Below are 20,060 nucleotides of genomic sequence, written 5' to 3'. Positions count from 1 at the left end.
TGGAGCCGGGTGTTGGGCTCCCTGCTCAGCGGGGAGCCTGCTTCTCTCTCTCCCTCTGCCTGCCGCTCTGCCTACCTGTGCTCTCTTCCTCTCTCAAATGGATAAATAAATAAATACAATCTTGAGAACAATAAATTTAAAAAAAATTAAAAGGACATATTTTTGCAATTTATCTACTGAAAATTCTTAGGAGCAAAAAAACAGTGTCTTCATGATATTCTGCACCAGCACAATGAATAAGTATTTATTTCCATTTCCCTTTTGAAAGTAAAATGGATTCCAAGAAGACAAATTCTGAAAACTGCTTAACATACCCATCTATACTTAAAGGATAAAACCTGCTTCATGTCTGCATTCTGATTTTTATGTTTCAGTTTGTGTGGTTAAAAGAAAGTTGCAAGTCATACTGGCACACAAGAAGGATGGTTACTAAACAGAATTTTGCGAAGTTGCAATTTTTTTTTTTCACCTTGGTCCGTACCCAGAAAACATGATACCCCCCATGGAAGATTCTAGATTTGCCGTCTTCTTTAACCCACTTTTGCCGTGACTTGCAATATGAGCTTGGAAATAACTTGTCCACAGAGTGAACAGGTTCTTCAACTTTTCCCGGTTTACTGATGTCAGATTGTTAGCTGTATAAAACTCTGCCTTAAAGAAAATCACCGACAACACAAACTCCTATCGCAAGTCCCAGCTACACCACATATCGGGGATATTCCTTTTGTCCTTAAAACACATTTTCCCTCCGCAGGAAACACCCCTTGACTCTAAATCCCCAAATGAGAGGATTATTGGTGTTTCAAACATTTTTAGGAAGAAAAGCAACTCACCTATTTGCAGAGTACTTCCTTGCAAGTGACTCGGGTAGGGACAGTCCCATAAATCTACATTCTGTTCAGCTCCTCATTAGTTCAGCAAAGACGAGAGCGGGTTCAGGTGAACGTGGGGAGCAAAACGCCTTCCGTCCACCCGGGAGGGGAGGACAGGATTCTGTTCTCCAGCCTCATCCCCCACCGCCCCCGAGCCGCGTGCCACTTACTGTTTCCAGCAGGAGTGACCTCCGGCAGCTCCTGTCTGGTGAGGCAACACTGAATGGTTTGACGGCACACGTCACGTGTGAAGCCAACACCTTAAGAGGGTGGGAAGCTTTTCAACCAGGAAGACACGCTGAAAATATTCAGCAGTCAGCTCAATCGCATGTAAGCAAAGCCTCGCTTGTTTTTCACAAAACAACCCCACAGCCGGTGAGTCGAGATGAACTGATTTACACCGTTCTATGCTGGGAACTCTCTGGAATGACGCCTGTTCCAAAAAGCTTCCCTTCCTTTGCCTTAAGTTTAAATTCTAGGTACCCCCCCCCCCCAGCAGAACAGCCATCCTAAATCCAGTTAGTCACGGCGATATCTTTATCCCCTCGATTTTAAAATGCAAGTTTTCTCGACTCTTGTGCTCACCTTACTTTCATTTCATCTTTCTACCCCATCTTTCCCTGTGACCACAGACACACATAGTCCCAAGGAAAAAGGAGTTCTGACTTAAAGATCTCTTCCTAATCTATGAACCATAATCATCACTGCTGAAAGACTATCTGATCTGAAAAGGCAGTTTTCTTTTTTTTTTTTCCCCCAGAAAAAGCATCAGAACAATTTCTGAGGTAGACTGTTTAAATAATTTTGACAGCCAATCTAATAATGGCTTTAAGAAAAATAAAATAAAATAGAGATATCTTCCTGACCAGGGCATAGACCAGGCTCTTGAAACAGTGGAGAAAATCAGTGAGCATTTCGCAACACTTAACCCATCATTCACCGAGTGTACGACCTGGGATCTGTGCAGTTGGTTAGAAGCTTGGCTTTCAAAAGAGTCAAGTTTCATGGTTTCAGAAGGACTTTGTCCCTCTGCGAGCTCAGTCCTGTTTCAATTGTGACTATCTGCATTTAAACCCTGAGAACAAACATAAAACACTCTGAACACAAAACAGGCTACCGGCCTCTGACGTCAGAGCTGCCACAAGACCCGAGTTTAACTCACCCTTTCTGTCCCAGAGACTGAAGCTTTATAGTCTCCTTTCTGGATTTTCTGAACGAGAACAGGGACGCAAACGACGATCGGAAACTCAGCCGAGAAGAAATGGACGTTGGGTTTCTTTGATGAGCTGTATTTTTAGATCTTGATGTTTGTAATTTCATAGAATCTAGAGAAATTGTAGAAATCTGGCATCACCCCGTGTTTCCAAGTAAATACATCTCAGAGAACTAAGACTTTGTTCTTGCTTCCCATCACTTAACGCAGAAGGAGAATGCAGCAGGCACCCCCACATGAAGACCCCAGGATGTCAGGGGAGCTCCCTGCCTCTGATGGCTCTGCCAAGTAGAGAAAATCCTTACAAAGAGTAGGGAGTCTTTCAATACGCACTGTGAACCGCAGTTCTGTGGAACGTCCCTCCCCACATGCCAGATTTCCAAATCCATCCAAAGCCTAACGTAAGGTGTCAGGGTCCTCGTTCAGCTTTCGGGGTGCTTCTAGCTACCCTGTCCTCCCTGTACTGCAGACATTTTTATCTTAGTGCTTTAAAACTACAGTGATAGACACTATGCAGCTTTTTACTCCAAAGAAAGTAAAGGAAAAGAAAATTAAGCCACTTAGAGTGTTCCTTATTCCCATCAGAAATCTACCTCTGTGTATTTGCTACACATATGGTTTAAATGTGTGTCTGCTTGTAAAATAAACACATCTAATATATGTATAGATAACACATATATGTAAGCATTAAAAATTCTAAGGCAACATCAACATATACAAAGTCTACAATACTGTAATGTATTTGGACATGCTGGATTTATAAATATTAGAGGAATTCAAGGTAAGGGAAAGTCGCCATGGTCGATATGGGGTAAATTTCAAAGTCTGAGCTATGAGTCTTTTTAGATGGATTTGTTTATTATGGGAGTTGTAAAATATTGTCAGAATAACTTTAGAAATATTGTTACATGTTTCTTGATGTTACTAATGTTAGCAACACACCAGCAGAAGTAGTCAATATAACTATATCAGTAGGAAGATACTCTGTACTGTTTTTGTACTTTATAACTGATGAAATTATATTGAGGAATTGTGAAAGTGGGTTTTATTATCTTCATTTACAGATTTTTTAAAAAAGTGATGGGGAAGATGAGTGAGGTGAGTGTGGTCACATGGCTGGGGTGTTCAAAGAAGCAACTACCTACAGATTTTAAGTTACCAAAGCATCAGAAGGGTGGGGGGGGTTTCCACTACTTCCTCCCATAATCCCCTCTCCCACTTTTTCTCTCCCCTCCATTTCCCCCTTCTTTTGCACCATTATCCCATTCATTTAAGTGTCTGCTGTGTTCTAGCTCGGGGCCTTATCCATATAAAACCACCCTATGAGCTGCATCATCATACCCATTTAAAGATGAGAAAACTGAGGCTTACAGAGAATAAGTAACATGAACCATATATGGATTCTGATAGAACAGAGAATATAGACAGAATGGAGATTTGAATCCAAGTCTTCTTTTTTATTATCGATGTCTGTGTTCTTAACCACTATGCTATCTTGCCTGATTCTAAACCCTCCCAAGACATTGTAGCACATTTTCAGCTCACGCTGTTTATTATATGTTAGATTAAACAACTTTTGTACCTTATGATTTAAAAACAGTCCTAAATATGGTTTGGTTCCATTGGAAACCCACTGACTCATTACCTAGAACGCTGTGCTGTAAGAGAGAAAAAAAAATTTGGATTTAAATTTTTTTCTCACCATTTTCTGCCATCCCCTTCCTGAGTCTGTATGTAAGTGGTTGTTTTAACATTTGGCTAACATCTGCTTCATTGCAGAACTTTTTTCTTTGAATTTCCTCAAACCATTCGCCAGTCACTCCCTGAAGCCATCTGATATCCCTCTTTGTCTTCTGGAGTTTGCTGAAATAAAACAAAAATGTCAATGCATCCTTTAAATTTCTTGATATCAAGTGCACATTCATGGGACAGGAGGCCAAACTTGACCTCGTGGGAGAGCTGAATAAACTCTAAGTCTTGGGGGGAATCTGGCTCTAGTCAGAATTCCCTTTCACCACCATGTATGTATTTTAGCTGTTTTTCCAAATACGATGACAATCTAAAAGTTTTTGCCAGTCGTTAAAATAACCAGGCTGGTCATGACAACCTAGGTTGAGCATTATGCGAACCCAACCTAATAATACAGCTGAATGATTGATGATTTAATGACACGGAGAAACCAGTATATTCTAGTTCTGATTACTCATTCATTCATTCAATGTTTCTTGAGCAATGTCTATGTCCCCACTCCCAGTGTGGACGGTGGGGATTCAACATTGAACATAATAGATAGGGCCCTTGCTTGCCCATATGGTATTCAAAGATAAGTGTTTGCGTGCAAAGAAGAAATGGTTGCATATAATGATTTTAGATAAAGAAATTCTTTAAACACAAAAACAAACTCTTTAAACACACAAAAAAGCCCAAGAATGAGCACCCAGCTAATGTTTAGAAGTCAAGGCCAGTGTGAGATGGATAGGAAAGGCCATCCAGAGCACAAACATGTCTGCCCCACACCTTCCCAACACCCAGCCTGACATCTTCTCTTTCCTTCTGCATCCTTTCCCCCTGCCCTTTCATCATACTTCATCCTCTTTCAAATGAAAAGGTTGCTGATGGGGCGCCTGGGTGGCTCAGTGGGTTAAGTCTCTGCCTTTGGCTCAGGTCATGGTCTCAGGGTCCTGGGATCGAGTCCCACATCGGGCTCTCTGCTCAGCAGGGAGCCTGCTTCCCTCTCTCTCTCTGCCTGCCTCTCTGCCTACTTGTGATCTCTGTCTGTGTGTCAAATAAATAAATAAAATCTTAAAAAGAAAAAAAAAATAAAGAAAAGGTTGCTGAGTCCTTCGTTAAATCACTGGTTATGATTTAATCACTGGTCCTTTTATTTTAAGGCTCTATTTCAGAAATCCCTAGAACTGTTTGGAAATGAGAGGCGCTTAATCCAGAGACAGAGAGAGAGGAAGAGCGAGCGTTGGACGGGGCCAACTTTCTAGGTGAGTCTGTGAAGTAATGATGTAAATCTCTTCCAGTGGTCAGGTTGGCACAGCGCTGGGCTTGCTCATGGCGTCCAAGCTTGGGGGGTTCTGCTGTCTGGGGAAGAATTTCATGTGATGCTGCAGCATTTATCCTTTGTCCAGGGTCCTCTGGGAAGCGCCAGTGTTGGGGAGTGTGTAGGACTACGAAGATGGTGAGCAGGACAGCTGCAGAGTGGCAAATTTGGGGTTAAAGGTAATGAACCAAGATGGTTGCAACTCAGGCTCCTGCTTGGGGCTATGATACTGTCATTTTACAAAATAATCACGAAGGAAACCAGAGGCCATCCTGCCCAGACTTGCATTTTGAAATGCATTAGGCAGCACTTGTCAGGTCCAGCCCACAACATCCGCCTGGGTACCTCCATCTGTCACTGCCGTCCCTCTGACACCCGCCACGCCTGTCTCTACTGCCACTTCCCTGACTAACAAACCAAGGGGCCACATGTAACTGTTTTTTCTTTCTTTCTTTTTTTTTTTTTTAAAGATTTTATTTATTTATTTGACAGAGAGAGAGAGATCACAGGTAGGCAGAGAGGCAGGCAGGGGCGGGGGAAGCAGGCTCCTTGCTGAGCAGAGAGCCCGATGCGGGACTCGATCCCAGGACCCTGAGACCATGACCTGAGCGGAAGGCAGAGGCTTAACCCACTGAGCCACCCAGGTGCCCCCAACTGTTTCTAATCAGTACAGTTGACAACTTGTCAACGCCTCATTTATTAATGTCCCACATTTGTTCCCCATTATACGTTCTCAAAGTCCCCCACAACCCCACGATTGTTCAAGACTAACACTCAGCCCCCCCTCCCCCGACTACCACTTGTCAACGTATCCACCTCATCTCAGAGCATAGTCAAGCCACCTGACTTAGGAATTCTCCAAACAACATAAATGTATTTATTCAGTTTTACTAGAGGCTCAATGAAACATTGACTCGGCTTGAAAACCATCACACTTCACTCCATTTGACCTCAAGTGCTCATTCCAGGCTTGGGCTCACATCCATCCGTCATAGCCTGTTTCTTCCTCCACTTCCAGCCAATGAAGTCAGAGATCCATAGCCCTATGGGAATACTCCTGCGGTCTGAATGCTACTTCAGGAAGTATATCTTGGTGAAACAGCCCTCCTACCTGTACACTAATTAGTTTCTAAAAATAATATGCAGGCAATGCAGCCTCCTGGGAATGTCCCATAGCATGAAGCAGGAAAAACAAAATGCAGATTTTATCTATCCGAAGCTATGTACAATGCTGCACACATTGGGGGAAAAATCAGGACACCTGATCTCTTAAGGCAGAATAATTATAGGTATCATTTCTATTTCTAGCCTTTTAATTATGTTGATTCAGTATATACAATATATGATCCTATTTTTTTCTTTTTGTTTGTGAATTTTTGTATTGTTGGGGCTTTTTTCCCATTACAATTTTTCTTGTATATAGAGGGAAAAAAATAAGTGATGTTTTCACAGTCCTAACACAATCACTGTTAATGATTTGGTGGTGATTTTTCACATGGTCGTGATAAAACTTATTCACTTATTCACTATACAATTGTAGAAGGCCTCCTAGGGGCCATGCAGGGAAACAACGATGAACAGAGGAGATGAGGCTCCTATCCTGTGGGACTCACCATCTTGTAAGTGGGACAGATCCAGGCCCCATCACAATATAGATGTAAAGTAACCAAGAGTGGAGAGTATGATTAATTCACTCAACACAGGTCTGAACTCTGGGTATAGAGTAGGGAAGAAGTCAAGTCCTTGCCCTCACAGAATTTACACCCTGTGGGGGTAAATAAAGTAAACAGGTGGTAGGACAGCACCTGGGGCAGCAGCAAAGATTTTCTTGAGAAGTTGACATATGGCCTGAAGGTTGAAAGATGCAGGGGTAGCAGGTGGGTGGTTCTGGGATAGAGAGACCGCGCTTTCCAGACAGAAGAGGACCAGCCATAGAACAGGCTGCCTCCCTCTCGGCTCCCCCCGAGGTTAGTCGGGCCAGGTCAGCCTTGTTTCAGCTCCTTGCTTCTTTCCTTGGCTGTTCACGTCGCAAGCATTTGAGGGGAGCAGTCTGGCACTGAGTCCGGCAACACTGAGAATACCTTGTTGACTTGGCAGTGACCTGCCACATCGAGTTTGCATTTTCAAAAGCTCATCCTGGACTAAAACCCTTCTGCACAGCAAAGGAAATCATCAGCAACATGAAAAGGCAACCTACTGAAGGAGGGAAAGTGTTTGCAAATCATCTCTCTGATACGGGGTTAATTACCAAAACAGAGAAAGAACTCCTACAGTTCAGTAGTCAAAAGAGCAAGTGATCTGATTTAAAAAAATGGACAGAGGAGCTGAGCAGACATGTTTCCAAAGAAGAATACGGATATGGCCAGCAGGCACGTGAAAAGATGGCACATTACTAATCATACAGGAAATGCAAATCAAAACCACAATGAGCTATCCCCTCGCACCAGGCAGATTGGCTGCTATCAAAGAGACAAGCACTAACAAGTGTTGGTGGGGATGCGGAGGAAAGGGAGCCCTTATGCACTGATGGCGGAACGCAAGCTGGTGCAGCCCAGTCTGGAACACAGTATGGAGGTGCCTCGAAAAGTTAAAAATAGAAATACTACATGATGAAGTAATTCCACTCCTGGGTATTTACCCAAACAAAATGAAAACGCTAACTCAAAAAGTATATGCACCTCAGGAATGGTAATTGTGTGGAAAAACAAAGTATAATATCAAATCAAATTTTAATTCCATACATATAAAATACAATATTAAATATGTATAATGTGGGGTGCCTGGGTGGCTCAGTCAGTTAAGTGGCTGCTTTCAGCTCAGGTCATGATCACAGGGTCCTGGGGTCAAGCCCCACATCAGGCTCCCTGCTCAGCGGAGAGCCTGCTTCTCCCTCTCCCTCTGCCCACTGCTCTGCCTGCTTGTGGTCTCTCTCCATCTCTCCAATAAATAAATAAAATCTTTAAAAAATTCAAATATGTATAATGTAATGCACAGTACAATACAAATCCAATCATACACACATATAAACACATAATGGAATACCATTCACTCATAAAAAGAATGGAATCTAGCTGTTTGCAACAAACTGAATAGAACCTGAGGGCCTTCTCCTCAGTGAAATAAGTCAGAGAAAAACCGATACTGTCAGATCTCACTTATATGTGGAATTTAAACAACAACAAATCAAGCTCCTGGGCACAGAGAACCACCAACGATTGCCAGAGATGGGAGATGGAAGGTGGGAGAAATGGATGAAGAGGGTCAAAAAGTTCAAACTTCTAGTTATAAAATTAGAAAGTCCTGGGACGTAATGTACACATCGTGACTATAGTTAATAATGCCGCAATGCAGGGGCGCCTGGGTGACTCAGTGGGGTAAGACTCTGCCTTTGGCTCAGGTCATGATCTCAGGGTCCTGGAATGGAGCCCCACATTGGGCTCTCTGCTCAGCAGGGAGCCTGCTTCCACCTGCCTCTCTGCCTACTTGTGATCTCTCTCTCTCAAATAAATAAAGAAAAATATTTAAAAAAAATAATACCACAACGCAGGTTTAAAAGTTGCTAGGAGGGGCGCCTGGGTGGCTCAGTGGGTTAAGCCGCTGCCTTCGGCTCAGGTCATGATCTCAGGGTCCTGTGATCGAGTCCCGCATCGGGCTCTCTGCTCGGCAGGGAGCCTGCTTCCCTTCCTCTCTCTCTGCCTGCCTCTCTGCTTACTTGTGATCTCTCTCTGTCAAATGAATAAATAAAATCTTTAAAAAAAAAAAAGTTGCTAAGAGAGTAGGTCTTACAACTTCTCATCACGAGAAAAAACATTTGTAGCTATGCGTGGTGACAGATGGTAACTAGACTTACTACGGTGATCGGTTTGCAGTGTATACAAATATTGAATCATTATGTGCACACCTGAAGCAAATACAATGCTATATATCAAGTATGCCTCAACAATCAAAAAGATCCTAGGCTACAGGTAGAGACAAGATTCCAAGAGGAGTAGAGTCAGGAGACTTGGAGGGTCCAGGACAGAGAGGTGTTTGCTTAGACCAGGGAGTGTGGTTGCGGAAGCAGAAGAAAAGTCGGAAGGATTCAGCAGGTGAGGTTTACCCTCAAGTGATGACGTGACTTTGGAGGGCTGTAGGGGACAGAGGCATGTCAGGGAAGACTCCCCGATTTCTGATTCACACAGTGCGTGGAAGATGCCATTCACAGGGATGTTGCATATACAACCTTCACAAAAACAACATTACATATTGAACAACTTTACCATTACTCATCTTTGGACAATCATTAAATATTTGCATAATATTCAAGACAGTATGATTTCCATAATTTATTTACTATTCCTATGGTGAAGAACATTACAATTTTGCCTTATAAATATCGCTGTAAGGGACAGCCCTGTGCATTTTCTGTTTTTACAGTACCTTTGACGGACACTGGGGCAGAATTACTGTGTCAGAGTCAAAAACATGTTTTGTGATTCCTCATACGCTACCAAAATGCTTCTCCCAATGGCTGTGGTATATTACTCATACAAGTGATGTACAATATGGCAACCAGTACCTTTGGAAGACTAGATGTTACTCTTTTGAGTATTTTTATTTTCTGAATTTAATACTTTCAAGGTACCGTGTTTTAAATTGTGGGTAGTTTTTTTTTTTAAGGATTTTTGTTTCCTTTGCTTTTAAAAAAAATGCTACATTTTTTTCTTTCTTTCATCTCTCTCTCTCCTTTTCTTTCTTTCTTTTTTTTTTTTTGGTTAAAGTAAGTTCCATGTGCAGCAGCATGGAGCCCAACACGGGGCTTGAACTCATGACCCTGAGATCAAGACCAAAAAAATGCTACATTTCTTTGATAAGTAGTGAGGGTTGATTACATCCTACACATCTGCTTACTAATGACATTTTGTATTTTGGCAATTATACATTTTATCAATTTATGAATCAAAGTCTCAGGGTCTTTCACTGGAATGAGGCATGTTTAATAAAACAAACTCCTTATTTTTTCTTATTTATTTATATGTTTTTCTTATTTACTCTATTACCCACAGATTTCTGACTTTCATTCTGATTAGGGCTGGAGCAGATAAAACATATTTTATCTGTGGATGTGTTTATACTAAAATCTGTCTCTCGAAGACAATGAGAAACGAAATGCAGACAGTAGTCACACACAGATAGATAAAAGGGCATGATTTTAAAGAAATTCAGAGGCTTTGAGGTGCCTGGCTAGCTCAGTTAGTGGATCATGAGACTGTTGAACTCAGGTTGTGAGTTTAAAGCATGTTGGGTATAGAAATTACTTAAAAATAACTAAATAATTAAATAAATAAACTAAAAAATAAAAAAGAAAGAAAAAGAAATTCAGTGGCTTTTAAAGCAGAAATATCCCAAGATTGTCAGAAAGTGGGTGAATATGTACAGCCCAGAGCCTGAACATTCAAGGGTCAGGCAGTAAAAAATAATGGCATTGTGTTTACCTATGACTAAAGGAAGTAAAACATAAATAGTTCTGGCCTTTGAAGTGAGAATAACCAGGAAGGGAAGCTATGAGTGGCATACCAGTGTAAAGTCTCCGGGGACCTGTAACTCAACACCCTAACCTTTTACACCAGAGAGTCCTACGTCCTATAAAATACAGTCAGTACTTTTATAATGGTTGACTGAGCACCTGGTACTAACAAGAACACAACGGTTTACACTGATCTACTTACTTAAAAAAACATATTGAAGCTCAACACTAGCAAAACAAATGAAACACCTTAACCTAAAGACATGCGACCCTTACAAGGACAGCATTTTGAGTCTCAGCTGGGAGACTTCGAGAACATTCGTCTTCAAGTGGAATTCGACCACGTTCACAGGCAGCCCCGGGCTCTTCCTCCTCCTCCCAGCCGGTTTGTTACACACTCGGTCACCCATTTCCAGCGCCCAATCCGCTTTATGCCAAGAACCACAGGGTTCCAGACCACATACGTCCAGATCCCTTACAAGCGCGCACCTTGCTGGCTTGGCGGGTCCAGCTTGACTCAACACATCAGGAGGGCCTGTTGTCTACACTTGCCATGTGTCCTGCCCCCCGGGCTGCTGACTTGACTCAACGAAGTCAGGTCTTTTCTTGCTAAGCCACAGCCCCACCCCCTGCTCCCGAACTGCTCCTCCTTCGTGCACCGGCGTCTGAGACCCTCGCGACGCATGTGCCCTTGGAGCACCTGCAGACAGAGTATGTCCCCTGGGGGTTCCTCCTCCTGCGCTGAGCTGGTTTTGCATCCCCAGGGGAATGCATCCCACCTCTCTTCTCCTCCTCCCCGTGCCCTGTGGACCTTTGCACATCACTTCTCTGTGTCCACCTGGACTCCCAAAAGGTTGGTCCCCCTCTTACTTCCACGGGACCCACCTACGAACGTGCAGCATGCGGAGCCCCCTCCCCCTGCCCCCAGCACTGGCGGGGCGTCAGGTTCCAGCTGGATGACCTCGGCCAAATATTTGTCTTTCCGGCTTCATCTCCCTCATTTGTGAAGGGGGTCGGAGGAGGAGGTGGCCGACCGCTCACAGACCAGGCCTCCACGACTCCTCGCGTCCCTGAACAGCTGCTCCTTCGGGATGTGACTTTGTCACTCCGCCTGCCCCTCGGCCGTGGCTGGCCTTGTGCTCAGAACAGCTGGAAGTGATGCAGCAGGACGGCCAGACTCGGAGCCTCAGTTAGCCTCGCAGCCTCCGACCTCTGCCCCCAGGACTCTGGATCCCGCCTGGCTGACCACGCCCCCTCCCCGGAGTGAGAGCATGCGCAGACCGGACGGCCGGCCGGGCGGGGCGCGCTGCCGCCTGCCAGACCCGAGAGCGCCCATCCGGCTGCAGAGACCTGAGGGGAGGCCGGGAGCGTCCCCCAGCCGAGCGCAGCCCGAGGGACTGTCCCGCAGAACCGTGAGCTAATCCACAGAAGTCCTTCGGAGCGGGGGGTGGGAGGTTGGGGTACCAGGTGGTGGGTATTATAGAGGGCACGGCTTGCATGGAGCACTGGGTGTAGTGAAAAAAAAATAATGAATAATGTTTTTTCTGAAAATAAATAAATTAAAAAAAAAAAAAAAAAGAAGTCCTTCGGAGCCGTTAAGCTTTGGGATGGTTTGTTATGCGGAACTTAAAAACATAAACGCAGACGAGATTATCTCGAAGATAGCTTCTGGTTTCAAATGTATAGTGAAATGAAAAGGCTCATTATTCCTATAAATCTTATAAATCTGAAGAGGCACTTTGAATCTCATCAATCTCTGCATCTTCGGGTAAAATAATAATAACCAGTGATAACAACAGATGCTGTGTTGAAGATTCTGCAGCTATTATCGCTAACCCTCATTAGCGGCTGCTAATTAGCCAGGCTAATAGCATGGCTGCATCGGGATTCGATGTCCCCATTTACAGGGACACCACTTGAGCCCGCTGGCAGGCTGGAGTTTTGTCCCGGAATGAGAACCCAGGCCTTGGTTCTCAGGCCGGTGTCCACCTGACCTTCCCTCTCACTGGGTACCACTAACTCCATTAAGAAACGAAGCAACTGAGAGTAGAAAGCTCAACGTGACTTCTGACGTTTAACCAGGTAGTAATGATAATCCAAATAGGATTGAGGACGGAGCTGCTGGACAGACGTGTGAAGCAAGCAAGTCCCCGAACCCAGAATACAGGAACCATACCTTCCATTTTCTTGTCGCAAAGATCTCAATGAACTCCCCCAAATTGCTCCCTTACGAACTCCTCTTGCTGAGGGCAACGATTTCTCTTTGTGCAGGGCTCATTCTCCCCCTTCATCTCCCTGCTCACATTTTTTCTCCATTTTCATTTCCTTGGCTTCTGTACCCAACATTTTCTCATTCACAGCTGACCTTCCTGCATGCGAGTCATCTTATTCTACCTTGTTCTGCTCTCCAGGCAGCTCAGCAGCCTGATCTCCATCAACCATCTCCTCTTGGCTGCAAAGACCTCTTGCCAAAACATTCCCCCACCCCCTACCTTCTCCTGCTCTTTCAGGTTCCCAACATCAGTGAACCCTAGAACAAACTGTTCAACTGAATCCTATAAAAATGGATTTGTCGCCTGAATTGTAGATCAAAGCAGCATGAAAGTTTCCCTCCCACATAAAAATTCAAATACTTTTTTGTTTCATATCACCCAGCAACCACAACACAACAGAAGAACACGAATGGAGTACACAAGCCAGGAACCGTATCCTGATTCAGAGCTTTGGACGTCTGGTTAATGACATCATGGAAGCTGGATTTGTCTGTCCAACTCTAGACCTTCTCCAAACTCTGCAACTCCCAGAAAACTCACTTCAGGAAAGCAGGCCCCTTTGTGTTTCTGCTCCAGGAAGGTGATACTTCCAGGAACTGGTTTCTTACCGCTCATCTGCAAGGGAAAGCTTTAGAAGAACGAGTTCTCAGCCAGGAGGAGGCGGAGGAAAGAGAGCAACAGCCCTTGTCCAGGGGCCGCTCCCATACCTTCACAATCTGGGGCCTGGCCTCTCCTCTTCCCTGACTGCTTTTCTGAAAAGATTGTTTTTTGAGAGCCTTTGTCTCTAACATTAGAGCCTGCTGTTTGCCTGGTCCACAGCCAAGACTCAGGGAGGGGCAGGGGTTAGAAAAAGCAAGCAGGTGTCTTAGAAAATGTGTTCTTTTGCTGATAGGAAAGTAAAACCAGAGAGGGAAGTCTGGAGGAAGGGAAGCTCCCATAAAGAAAAGGGACGAATGAAAGCAAGCAACAATGACACCAAAACAACAAACCATTATAGCTAAAAGAGGGGCGGGCAAGTCATGGCACCAGCTTTCAAGCCAAGCTAGATAATAAGACCCATTTAAATTCCTTGAATGGCCGTGACTGAGATTGCCCAGTCAAGACTCAATGACAGCCTTTTCTGTATTTCTTAGACGGGCCCTGATAACCTTCCTGGATGTTTATTGTCATATGACACGAAGTCACAACAGAAGGAAAAATTAAGTAATCTAGGTAACGCAAAGAGGTATAATTCCCATTGCTGGGTCAGAGCACAGTGAGTGATCTCTCTCTGTCGATTAGTCACCTGAAAGAAGATGCTGTAGGAAGCCTGGCTGCCCACTCTGAAGTCAGACTTAAAAGTCTGAGGGTCAGTCCCTCATGTAGCCAGCCATCCTTGTCTTCCTAAATCAATCTTAATCTCTTTTTAATCCATTCATACCTTTCGCCACACCACCTGGGAAGGCTCCCATCGTCATCTTGGATTTTCCAAACGATACTGAATGAATTACTTGTTATGTACCCATCAGGCTGCCCACCTGGGACTGGGGACTGTATCTCATTTGTCTTGGTATCCCCAGGGCCTAGCGTGGTCCCTGACTCGTGGTTGATCAATATCTATTTGCTTAACTTGTGGGGTAATGAAAGAGTTCTACAAACTTATGCCTTCATTGTGAAGCAACTCAATCCATATTTGACATACGTGAGAGATGGGATCCTGCACACAAATTAAACTCATGTTTGCAAAAAGTGATTTTTTCCCAAAAAATAATATGAGAAAGCGAGAGTCACAGCTAACATTTACACAACTGCTTACTCTCGGATAGGCAAATTATATGTCTTCATTCATTTACTCTTTGTAAGAACATCACGAGGTAAATAATATTATTCCATTCTACCAACAAGGACATTAAAACACCGAGAGGCCTTCTTTCTGCTCCTTTCGAAAGCCAGTCTGGTTCCTGATGTGCTCTGCGCTTGCTGTGCCCCCCAGCCACAATGTCCTTCCCTATTTTATCACATGGACATTCCTGGATATCATTTAGGCCTTAGCTAAAAAGTCACATTTGAAGAGAAGCCTTCTGTGACCTTCACCAGAAATAATCCCTTCCTCCAAGCACCTTTGATATCAAATTACTTAGTCTACCTTTCTTAATCTCATTAATCTTCCGATGAAAATACCTGCATTTATTTGCTTTTTTAGTCAATCACCTCCCCCTTGTCCCACTAAAATCAAATCCATATAAGCAAGGACCTTGCTTGTCTTGTTTTCTGGAATGATGTCTATCTGACACAGAGTGGGGACTCTGTAAACCCTCAGTGAACAAATGAATATGAATCTGGGCAACTCTTCTCTCTGGACCTGCATTCGTTCAGCTATAAAACAAGGGGCTTAGGGTGCCTGGGTGGCTCAGTGGGTTAAGCCTCTGCCTTCGGCTCAGTCATGATCCCAGGGTGCTGGGATCGAGCGCCACATCGGGCTCTCTGCTCAGCGGGGAGCCTGCTTGCTTCCCCCTCTCTCTCTGCCTACTTTTGAGTTCTCTCTGTCAAATAAAATAAAATCTTTAAAAATAAAATAAAATAAGGGGTTTGAATGAGAAGCTCCCAGGGTACTGCCCCACTTGCGATGATTCTAAGCCTGCGGGTACAGCCTAATATCTCAAGGGCATGGTTAAGCAAATCCATATTTAGGTCTGTCTGAGATCTTACAGAGTCCAGCTGTATGGCTGCAAAGTGCCACCTTTCACACGGTTCTCATGGGTCCACCATCCTTGCACTCCCTCTGCCCTTTCTTCCTGCTGCTTCCCTTGGGATCCAGCCCGGGGATTCAAATCAGCTAGTAGAGAATTTACAGTTCCAGATTCCAACTGACAATACTCTTATGGAAGATGGGATTATAATCCCATCTTCTCAGATAACTTCTGGAGTTATATCTGGTACCTTCGTGAGGCTGCTGAATGTTAGGGGAACCATGCACATGGCACATCGTCCTGGAGGTGGGACGTGGGTCTGGGATTAAAGGGTCAGCATCTGCTGTCTGACGCCATGTGCTGGCTGCTTCCACCAGTGCCCAGAAAACTTCAACAAAATTTAAAATCACACAATGCAAGAAAGACCTGCCTATGGTTATCCCGTGGTGAGGATAAGAGCAAGGCTTTTGCCTAGCTTCAGACCTGACTACTCAGCAGCATGTTACATGTGTTATTTCTAGAGTGAGCACAGATTATTTTCCAGAGCCTGAATGATTCAACACTTGGCCTGTCTCGGCCCTTTTTTACGTGCCAGTGGGCTCAGCATTGGAGTGTCAGCTCCTTAACCAAAGTGCTAGACTTTCTGAACATACATCAAGTGATGACTAAGTATTTGAAAACAGGAGTTTTTAGCCTTTGCTTTCCACTTATTTGTCTATTTTTTAAAGTAGGCTCTGCACCCAGCATGGTGTCCAACATGGGGCTGGAACTCACAATCATGAGATCAAGATCTGAGCCGAGATCAAGAGTTGGACACTGAACCGACTGAGCCGCCCAAGCTTCCCCATCCCCCATCCGCCACACATTCTTCTTTATACAGATGCTCAGACATGTTTCCACAGGAACTTGTAAGGCAAGGGTTAATGCAAGTTCCACGTTAGGATTCTGTGGTGTAGGGGAGCTGCTCGAAGCGGCAAGAGTGGACAGAAATCCCTCGTGGGAGGCTGGTATTAGCACACCTGCAAGGCAAGTTAGAGCCAATCAGTTCTCACCCATAGGTAAAGTCCATGATCTCAACATCTTGGATTTGCTTACATATCCTATTATTCGTGGCTTTTTTCCAAAGACGACTACATCCTAAATTCTGGCCACGCCCTCTGTACGGCTAGTTATATAACCAGGTAACAAGACAGAACTGTACTCGCTAATATCTAGTGCCTCTCTTCCTCATTTTCATGAATAAGGATGCAGAGCATGGTACTTTTCTCCCATATTCAGACAATTTAGTGCCAATTCTTAGAACATGTCCTGTCAAGGAAAAAAATACCGAAAGAGGAACAGTCTCAGAGAAGCCTAGGCAATTCCACAAGGTTGAAAGAAAGTGATGCCCATAAAATTTTATTCCAGATCCGGGCAGAAAGGTCATAAGACTACATTGCCTTGACTGTAATTAATACCCACATTTATCATATTCAATTTAATTCACTCTTTGTACCATGCTAATTTAGCGACTTTGTACCATGCTAATCACACCCGACGTTCTAGAGGTAGCTTTAATTTTAAGAAACTTAGTGCTGAAATATGGCATTCTCTCTCTCCCTACCCCTACACACACACCCAGATGTGTAAGCCAGGACTACAACAGCTACTCAGTCTTTGCTTCAACACACAGAATGCGAGAAAATGCCCGAGATCTCCTAAATGCCACCACCATGAAAGTCGTGCTCCTGTGTCCCCATCAGGGATCGCGGAGGCTCAGAGAGTCCATGTCACAAATCATTAACCACTGTAGGATTCCCTGACAGGGTCAAAGAAAGTCTGGCGTGGACACATGTTAAGATTCATTGGTCTGGATCACAGTTTGTAATACGTTTCCAAAAAGAGTTAACCTCTGAAGTAATCCTTATCCAAATGGTTGCTGCTTTTCCCAAATTCACGTTAGCAGACATGTCTCACAATGGGCTGGGTTTAAGCTGTTTTTCTCCATCTATTAATCTGACTGATCAACACTCTACATCCTCAGAAATTACTGCAGAAGCACATTACAAAAGGCTTTACTTGGAACACTTCCTCCTGAATCCTTGAACTAAATGTTATCATTAGAATTAGGACTCTGCTCATCAGTTATTTCAAACATACATAATGTTTCATATTGTATCATCTCATCCAGAAGAGCTTACTATGTTTTGTCTTTAGATGTAGTTACATTTATTTATCCAAATATTCCCCCAGATAAGTACTCCCAGAACGCTTCTCTAACAAAATCCGTACCTGGGGCAGAAGGAAATAATGCTAGCCATACAAACGCATGGGTCTATCCCAAATTATGTAACTTATTATGGAAACCTAATGTTGGTATAAAAGATATTACATAGGTCTGGACTATTCCTGACTAACAATGACCTTGGATTTTTAAAAGTCATCAACTATTTAGCTTGCGTCACTTAGGCGTTATGAGCAAAAATGTTTGATTTTGGGTAGGATACAATAATGTCTGGCATAGAAAAAGAAAAATGGGTGTCTGATTCCCTCATAATTTTGTTTTGTACTGTTTTCCTTTAAATCATTCCGGCACCTCCACTCTCATTGCTAATACCCCAAAACAGGACTCACCAGTAATGTATTAAGCACGGCAGTCTGTCTGTCTGAGAGCCAGGGGCCCCGCTTACAAGCAGTCCAGGAAGCACTGGGCACCCACAGAAGAGGGGTCATGTGTAGTTGTGTTTTGGGTTATATGATCCAAAATTTTTCACATTCCTGGTCCTCATCAACCAAACCAGGAATGTGCTTGACCTAAAAGGTAAACAAGAGAAGGAACGCTGCCCAGCTGATGTGTTTTATTTGCGGCAGTGATTAATAACTCAGTCATGTGCTTCCTCCTACAGGTCTTGAAATCACGATGACAAGTAAGACAAACGGAAGTCACACTGGGTCTGAGACTTGCAGTGTGGGAAGGTATTACGCGATACCGAACGTAGAATCCACGAGGCCAGAGAGTCACAAATGGGTTGAAGCCACGGGGCAGAGAGAAAGTGGCAGAAAGAAACTCAGCTGTGGCGATGGAAGTGAACCAGGAGAAGCAGGACAGTGGGGCTGAGCCCCCGTCCGGCCGATCACCAGCCCCGGGGACTGGCCCCAGGATGCTGCTCTGTTCTGATCAATGTCCCCGTTTCCAAAGACTGTGCAGGGTGAGTCTGTTCCTGTGTTTCCTTACTTGACTCACAGTCAAGTGCCACCCATCCTCCGAGGTAAACCAGTGTATCTTGTCACTTGTAAGAGCATAAATGGGACAGCCCGCCGCAGTCAACAAGCAGGCACCTGCTCACAAGGGAATTCCTCAGTGTCTGGACAGGAAATCCTAAATGTCAATAAAATGGACTTTGATGTGCCATCATACGATTTTCCCAGTTCTTTCTTTTTTCTTAATTATTAAAGCAAAGTTACACTCAATACAGAAGACTAGGGGAAGTTCAAAGTAAATAAAAACCACTCGTAATCCCCACAACCAGAGACACTGCTATGTGTGCCTGCGTCCACCCAGCATTTTAAAGCAAGGACAACAGGATGTTCCATTGAGGGCCAGCCTGTCTCAGGTTTAGCTGCGGCATAAAAGCAAGAGAATCCACACATCCAGTCAGATTGTGAGAAGACCAGTCAGCAGAACCTGCTTGTAGGATTTATTAAAACAAATAAAGGGGCACTTGGGTGGCTCAGGCGGTTGAGTGTTCGACTCTTGATTTTGGCTCAGGTCATGATCTCAGGTTTGTGAGATGGAGCCCCGCGTTGGGCTCCATGCCCAGTGGGGAGTCTGCTTGAGATTCTCTCTCTCCCTCGCCCTCTCCCTCTAACCCTACCCCTGCTCATGAGCTCTCTGAAAAAAATAAATCTTTAAAAAATAAAATAAAACAAAAAAAACCCAAAGTTCTTTGCCATATGTTTTCTTCTGGTTTTATAGTTTTCAGTCATATGTGTAAGTCTTTAACCTATTTTGAGTTGATTTTTATGTATGATGAAAGATAGGGGTCCGGTTTCATTCTTCTGTATGTTGGCTGTCCAGCTTTCCCCATACCATTTGTTGAAGAGACTACCCTTTCTCTATTGTGTATTCTTGGCACCCTCATCAAAAATCAGCTGACATATATGCATAAATTTATTTCTGGGCTCTTTTTTCTGTCCCATTGGCCTATATATTGATCTTTATGCCAGTTTTAACTACTGTTGCTTTGTAATATATTTTGAAATTAAAGAGTGTGGTGTGATTTCATGGATATGATCCAAAAGCACAGGCAAAAATAGACAAGGGGGACGATATCAAACTAAAAATCTTCTGCACAGCAAAGGAAACAATCAATAGAGTGAAAAGGCAACCCATGGGATGGGAGAAAATATATTTAAAGTGCATCTCTGTTAAAGGGTTAATTTCCAAAATATGCTGAGTCACCTGGGTGTCTCAGTCGGTTAAGTATCTGGAGCTCAGG

At 43.9% G+C, this 20,060-nt stretch overlaps 1 protein-coding gene across 5 annotated transcripts in view; it reads right to left on the bottom strand.

Moving 5' to 3' along the window:
• EXPH5 (exophilin 5) overlaps window positions 1-20,060 on the bottom strand; it is a 68,058-nt gene that overhangs the window by 23,816 nt on the left and 24,182 nt on the right. For 2 of the 5 annotated variants that reach the window (XM_044257695.1, XM_044257696.1), the window contains exons 2-3: window positions 3,788-3,948; window positions 2,035-2,197 (exon numbers count right to left, since the gene is read on the bottom strand). The exons of 1 other annotated variant lie outside the window; for it this stretch is intronic. In XM_044257695.1, the coding sequence (XP_044113630.1) occupies window positions 2,035-2,197; window positions 3,788-3,948 (324 nt within the window). Of the gene's footprint in view, window positions 1-833; window positions 1,135-2,034; window positions 2,198-3,787; window positions 3,949-20,060 lie in introns of those variants that run through there. 2 more of the 5 variants (XM_044257699.1, XM_044257698.1) reach the window with 2 other exon arrangements.

The sequence above is a fragment of the Neovison vison genome, chromosome 7 (assembly GCF_020171115.1).
Source record: "Neovison vison isolate M4711 chromosome 7, ASM_NN_V1, whole genome shotgun sequence".
In the NCBI taxonomy this organism is placed as follows: Eukaryota; Metazoa; Chordata; class Mammalia; order Carnivora; family Mustelidae; genus Neogale; species Neogale vison.
This window is presented reverse-complemented; position numbering and strand designations above follow the sequence as displayed.